This window comes from Phymastichus coffea, unplaced genomic scaffold (genome assembly GCF_024137745.1).
Source record: "Phymastichus coffea isolate CEN01 unplaced genomic scaffold, Cenicafe_Pcof_1.1 PCOF00009, whole genome shotgun sequence".
Taxonomy (NCBI): Eukaryota; Metazoa; Arthropoda; class Insecta; order Hymenoptera; family Eulophidae; genus Phymastichus; species Phymastichus coffea.
Window position 1 is genome coordinate 5,202,819 of NW_026706820.1, and position 7,260 is coordinate 5,210,078.

At 45.2% G+C, this 7,260-nt stretch overlaps 1 protein-coding gene across 1 annotated transcript in view; it reads left to right on the top strand.

The window, feature by feature from the left end:
* LOC131670989 (small ribosomal subunit protein eS17) overlaps positions 1-6,694 on the top strand; it is a 41,097-nt gene extending 34,403 nt beyond the window's left edge. Inside the window, exon 3 of the mRNA XM_058947079.1 lies at positions 6,369-6,694. Within this exon, the coding sequence (XP_058803062.1) occupies positions 6,369-6,606 (238 nt within the window). The 3' untranslated portion in view covers positions 6,607-6,694. The remainder of the gene's footprint in view (positions 1-6,368) is intronic.
* Positions 6,695-7,260: the final 566 nt, after the last annotated feature.

The following is a 7,260-nucleotide window of genomic DNA, read 5'->3' on the forward strand; positions in this document are numbered from 1 at the left end:
AGGGCTTCATGAACCTTTTCTTGGACTTGTCTGAGTGCATGGTGAGTAGACAAGCCCTTGCGGAATCCGAATTGCGCTGGGGAAAATCCCTCGTTCCCTTCCTCATCCAGCGTCTTATCCATTCTATTAAGGATCATTCGCTCAAACAGTTTGCCTGAAGAATCCAGCATCCCTAGTGGCCTAAAGGATGATGGGTCTTCTTTCGTGCCTCCTTTCCCCTTGGGTATCAAGACCAGTTTTTGTCTCTTCCAACGATTTGGAAAGGTCCCCTCTGTTATGCATTTATTAAATACATTCAGGAGCATTTGTGGATTCTCCTGTGCTGTTATGCGCAAGATCTCAATGAGAATGCCATCTAGGCCTGGACTCTTCCCGGGGGTTAGTCTGGCCACCGCGGCTTTTAGCTCTTGGAGGGTGAACGGTTCGAGCGTTACGTCGTCTTCTTGGTTAAGGGAACTAACACGTGCTTCTCCTTGCAGGAAGAGAACTTCTATGATTCTCCGCAGGCTCGGTTCATCCTGTGGTATGCTGCCTCCATGTGGTTTCCGGAGTTTACCCATCACAATCTTATAGGGCAGGCCCCATGGATCTCTATTAATGGATTCAACGAGCTTCTTCCAGCACTTGTTCTTACTCATTCGAATCGCAATCTTGAAGACTCTCCTCGCTTCTTTGTATGCCTCGTGCTTCTCTTCCGCATCCGGTTTGTTGGCTCTCATGGCCCGCTGTGACTTCCTTCGCCGTCTGTTACATTCTCTTCTTAGTTCTGCTAGCTCTTCGTTCCACCAATACGTCGCTTTCCTATGATAGGCCGATGGTCTTCGAGGCATCGATGCATTGCAAGCCCCGGTAAGTGCTTGCATGAGTGCCTCCACCGCCTCTTCTGTCGAAGTCACTCCTACTATATTGTCCGCAGTTTTGATCTTTTCTCAGAAGATGTCTCGATTTATCTTCCGGAGTGACCAGCCTCGTCCCGTGAGGTGTTTCTGCCGCTCTTCCTGCTTTCCCTTGATCTTTGTCATTACATAACGATGATCGCTGGACGATTCCTCATCCAGTACCTCCCAAGACGCTATGCTCTTTTCTACCTCCGGTGATATGAACGTCACATCCAGCACGGATCTGCATCCCCCCTTCTCGTAGGTATGCACGCCAGGTCGGTTGGCTGCTATCAGGTTATAAGTAGCCATTATTTCTTCCAGTAAATCACCTCTTCGATCTCGAGGCCCCCCAGTCCATGCCCTGGCCTTGGCGTTGAAGTCGCCCGCAACAATGAGTGGCCCTTTCCATTTACCAATCTGATGCTCTAATGCAGCGATGTCCAGTTCCGCAGCCGCGCTAGGTGCATTAGGGGAAAAGTAGTGTCTAAATATAGCTAGCTGTCCTATTACGACTCCCACGTACCCCTCTCCAGATGCCAATTCTTTGACGTTGTACCATTCGCTATTGCAGACGTAGATTGCTGCATCGCCTCTTCCATCTCTGTACCACATACTGTCGAGCATACTCCGGTTTTGCTCCGAAATTAGGAGAATATCCGCTCCTCTTTCCCTCGCGGTCTGAATGGCCAGATCTTGTGCCTCTCTAGATCGATTGAGGTTAATCTGCAGGATATCGACTTTAGGAGCGTTTGCCATCTCCTTGCTTTCGATCCAGCTTCTCCCTAGCTATTCGAAGCCCGACGCATTTAGCATCCCCCGTCCTATGATCGTAAGGTTCTCCGATCTCCTCGCAGGGTCGGCACTTGTACTGCTTTTCACACCCAGCAGCTAAATGGCCAGGTTCTCCGCATCTGTAGCACAGGTTTTCCTGAATCTCGTTCCTTTTTGGACACTCCGATGCGATATGTCCAAATGCTAAGCATTTATAGCATCTCGAGATTATCCTCTTTTCTCGGACGGAGGCATTCACCCATCCCACTCTAATCCTGCCTGATTTTAATATCTTTTCAGCAGCAGTAGCTCTTGGCGCTGTCGCTATAGCTATTCTTGATCCTCTGGGTCCTGCTCTAAGGCTCTTCACCTCAACTTGCTCTGGTGTGGCTGCTTCAAGAGCTGTCAAGATGGCTCCTTTAACCTCGCTTTCTGTGATTCCGGCTTCAAGGTCTCGGATTTCGAGCGTAACTGATGGTACTAAGGCCTTCACAGTTAGCTGATCACCGACAGCCGTACGTACGGCACCGCTCACGTCTTCTAGCTTGGAACCTTTTATGAGCTCCAAGAGCACGTTCCCATCTCTGGTTTCTCGTATCTTTCCTATTTTGGACCCGACTTCCTCGTTATTAGCATTCTTCTTTAACAGCTTCAGCATTTCAGCATAGCTTGTATCGCTGTCCTTAGGCTTCCTTATAAGGACCGCCTCTGCTTTGGGCCTTGGAAGCCTTCTCCTTGGCGGTGACACCCTTGGCGTTGTCGACTCGCGTCGTGCCGATCGGCTGCTGCTGGGTGGTTGGGGTTCCAGCATCCTTGTTTTGGACCTCCGATACTCTTTGTGATGTGCCATTTGTTGGTTGAGTCTTCTCAAGGCTAGCTTGGCGCATCGCTTCTGGTTCAACTATCATTCGTTTACCTCGGTTGCCGGTGATGATCACTTTCGATGTTCTATTCGCAATGGGTGGGCTAGCTGCTGCCCTCTTCTGTCCCTTATTTCCTTCAGGTTGTTGAGCTGTCTTCTCTAGTTCAATTCTGAACTGAGCTTTATCTTCCTGGTTCTTCTTGCGGCTACTTTTTAGCCTTTATCGTGACATATCGCCTTTATAGTGACATTGCGGCTTCCTGTCCATTCTTCACCGCTTTATAGATATTATTCGCATTTTTCGTAATCTCGTGGATTTCTGTCATCTTCCTTTCTAGCTGGTCAAACAGGTTCTGTTCAGCCCTTTCACTCTGCTCTATATCCTTCCAGCGTTTCAGCCAGATTAGTTCCTTCTGTGTTACACTTGTAGCATTTACTGTCAGCCCAGCCAAGCTTGCCACTGCGCTGGTAGGGTTTCGCTCCTCTATTGCCTCCTCGAGTTGCTGAAGCTTGCCAGCAGAGCCATTCTCTACGTCACTTGTAGCATTAGATACTACAGGGGCCGAGTGACCAACCCCTGCAGCACTGCGGTCATGGGATGACGACGTCGGGGAGCCCGCTTGCTCACTCTCACCAGGCGCCGGTACTAGGGTATCCCTCCCTTGCATCGTAAACGGTTCTCTTCGAGTTGTACTCGCCATGATTGGTTTATATTCGGAGCTCCTACTCCTAGTCCGTAACCCTGGACAGGGTTTGTGTTTGGTCTGCGAGAGGTATTTTATTTCCCTCAAATCCTCCCACTATTGGCAAGCCAATAGCAAGCGAGCCTCCCTATCCGCCACCTGGGACGCGCCACATCGGGGTTCACCTCCCCGCCCACTTAGACTACTATGTAGGTCCGTGTGTGTGTGTGTGTGTGTGTGTGTGTGTGTGTGTGTGTGTGTGTATGTGTGTGTGTGTGTGTGTGTGTGTGTGTGTGTGTGTGTGTGTGTATGTGTGTGTGTGTGTGTGTGTGTGTGTGTGTGTGTGTGTGTGTGTGTGTGTGTGTGTGTGTGTGTGTGTGTGTGTGTGTGTGTGTGTGTGTGTGTGTGTGTGTGTTTATAGAGGTGAAGGGTAAAATCTGTCCGTTTATTGCGAACGCACCGACCTTAACGGGTTGGCTATGACGTGGGTTTAGGATGTGACCGTGTAAGCGTTCACCTCCCCGACCTCCTCACCCCCAGCACCACCGTGTGTCATACTGACTAAAACCCCTTCATTCTCCGACCAAGGCCGAAGCCTGAAGTCCTCTTTCTCCTGATCCTTTGATCCCTCGGGGAACTGCCGTTAGGTACTACTTCCCGGGGGAGGTGTTAGCTATTTATCCGCTATTCCTTCCTTATCACTTCTTCTTTATGATTTTTATTCCGTCATTTCCTTCTTCTTATCTTCTGTCTAATCTGATGTCCTCAGTCTCGTCCTCTTCTGCTCTTTGCATCGTAGTTCTTGGAGAACTTCCATTGCGAAGGTTGTCACTGCTGCTCATGTTTTCTCCGAGGAAAGCATCAGCTCTACTATGCTATATTTGGTGTAACAGCTGCGTTCACCGTGAGTTCCAATTCTTTCCGTCGTGTATCATACCTCTGGCATGCAAAAAAGACATGCTCGGCGTCTTCACTTACTCCTTTGCAGGTCGGACACTCTGGCGTGTCCTCATACCTGTATTTGTACAGGTATGCTCGAAAGCATCCATGGCCAGTCAGCATCTGAGTTAGATGATAGTTTACCTGGCCGTGTGTGCGATGTATCCACTTTTCGATACTCGGGATAAGGCGATAAGTCGACCTACCTTTCTTTGTTCTATCACAAGCGATTTGCCAACGTTCAATGCTTCTTTTCCTCTCTTCCTTCTTGCTCGGGTTCGCTTTGACATCCTTCTCCCTTCGGTAATAAATGCGCCTTCTCTCCTCGGCTAGCTCAATTAATGGTAGCAGTCGCGCGATAACCTCTGCCGTCTCTCTGGAGACCGTCCGAAATGCGCTGATTACTCGCAGTGCGCTGTATCTGTACGCTGCTTCGATTTTTCTGCGAGAATCCTTGTTCTTCAGCGCCTCTGACCACAATGCAATAGCATACGTGATGATCGATGTGATCTCCGTCGTCAGTAGAGCCCTTCTTCTTTGCTTGGGACCTCCTATATTCCGCATCAGTCTCGCTAGTGCTCTTCCAGTATTTGATGCCTTTTCTGCTACGCTCTCTACTTGCTGTTTAAAATTCAATCGAGCATCTATCATCATCCCCAGATATCGGATGGCCGATCGGGAGACAATCTGGTGTCTACCGGCTTGTAAGGTGACCGTTCCTATCACCTTCCTGCCTGTTATCAGGACTGCCTCTGTCTTGTGTTCCGCTAATGTCAAACCTAAATACTCTAAATATTTCTGGTACCTTGCGATCGTCACTCCAAAAAGGATATCGAGGTCCTCTTTATGTTTTCCTATAATAACCAAGGCGATATCGTCTGCGAACGCCCCCGGTGTTACTACTCTCGGCAGTGTCTGTCGCAACAAACCGTCGTATAGGATGATCCACAAGAGCGGTCCAAGAACCGAACCCTGAGGTACCCCCCCCCCGTCACCCGGTACTCCTTAGTGTCCTCTTCTGTCTCGTACTTCAGAATTCTATTGGTGAAGTAGCTAGCCACCATCTTTTGCAGGTACCCTGGTACATTCATTGTCACTAGCCCGTCCATTATGCGATCCCATTTCGCTGTGTTGAACGCATTCTTGATGTCGAGGGCAGCAATAAGACAGTACTTCTTGTCTCCCCCTTTCCACCTCTTACTAGAAATAGCGGACCTAGCGATACTGGTCACCCGCTCGATAACGTCGAGTGTAGATCGGCCTTTCCGGAAGTCGTATTGGTTACCTGTTAGGTAGGTCTCCGATATCACCTCAATCCTTCTGTGAATGATGATCTTTCCTGCCGTATCAAGCATAGAGAGCGGTCGATATGATGATGGTTCATCCGCTGGATTTTTCCCTTTGAGGAGAAGTACCAGCTTCTGCTTCTTCCATCTGTTTGGGAATGATCCCTCCCGTATGCACCTGCCATACATGTTCAGGAACATGTTTGGGGCAGTTTTGATAGCCACCTTCAGTGCTATATTCCGTATACCATCCGGGCCTGGTGCCTTCAGGTTTCCCACCTTTTTGCAGGCCCTCGTCAGTTCATCTATCGTCATTGATGGTATCTCCTGGTCCACGTCCATAACCACATGTAAATGAACGAAATCATAAATGAAAATAACTATTGTTGGTTATTCAAATTTTTTTTGCCAAATTTCGTGCATAAATAACTGAGATATAGTTATTTTTATATAAATTAATGTTTCCTGGTTGCCGCGTTTCATAGGCATGGTTATGTGTTTGATTAAAAGCGCAAGTGTGCGCGTGTGTATGTACGTAGATGCGAAATAGTGATGTTCGTAAGTCCTCGTACTGCAGTTTTTTCGATTCCGAATGTTCACTTAAAGATTGGTAGAATAAGAAAGCTCTAAAATCTGTTGCAGTGTACTCAAAATGTAGTCAATTGGATTATTTTTTTAGCCAAAAATTTTTTAAGCATCTAACATAGAATTGTACTTTTCTTAGAAAAAAAAATTTAAGGGTTGAATGTTATTCGCCGATTCTTTGTAAAAGGTTGAATAGGAAAAATTTACTCAATAAAATTAAATAAGGTTGAAAAATCTTTGATTAAATGACGTTTCCATAGACTAGCTTCAAGAAACACTAAACATTATAATATTTCACCATAATATAGTAATTATTTGTATAAAGTTGATATCAAAATAATGCTAGTAATTTTCTTTTCAGATTTGTTACCTTACTAATGAAGAGACTTCGCCATAGCCAAGTTCGTGGAATTTCCATAAAATTACAAGAAGAAGAAAGAGAACGCAGAGATAATTATGTCCCAGAAGTTTCAGCCTTAGAGCATGATATTATTGAAGTTGACGCAGAAACTAAAGAAATGTTGAAAATGTTAGAATTCACTAATATCCCAGGACTTCAAATTACTCAGCCTACAACTCATGGATTCAGGCGGTCCTAATTTGTAACACTATTATTATATTACGTTGTGTTACTAATTTTATATAAAATAAAAATGTAGACATAATATTTTATGCAAAATACCATCATTTTTTGAGTCTTCGTTTTATTAATTACACATTAAGAAATTTTTAACCCTTTGCGACACATTTTTGAAACAATAATCGTCATTTTGGTGCACTTTTCAGCCATTTTTTAAAAAATGGCGACTAAAAATCGATAATTTGATATAGTTATACATTCATTAACATATTAGAAGGATAAAATATTAAAAATCCCCGTGAGCAACGATTTATTAGAGCCCTTCATACATGAAAATCTCATTTCAAAAAGGTGGTAAGTATACTTACTACTATGCCGCAAAGGGTTAAAGAGAGTGTGAGTCGAGTTAAACAAAATGTGGTATGGACTTAATTTAAGTATGACTCGTAACTTTATCGTTAAAGTGACTTTATAATTGATTGAAACCTTATAGATGTATAGAATTTATAGAATTTACATTATAGTATGATGAAAATCAGCAATACACGTTGAACATCTGTTCTTTATAATGAAAACAACACTATTCTATTTTCTTAGTGAAGATATTACATTGCCTTCGAATATAACTATTATTTAACTTGTGAGAGAAAAACTTTGTCTTGGATGCTTTTCT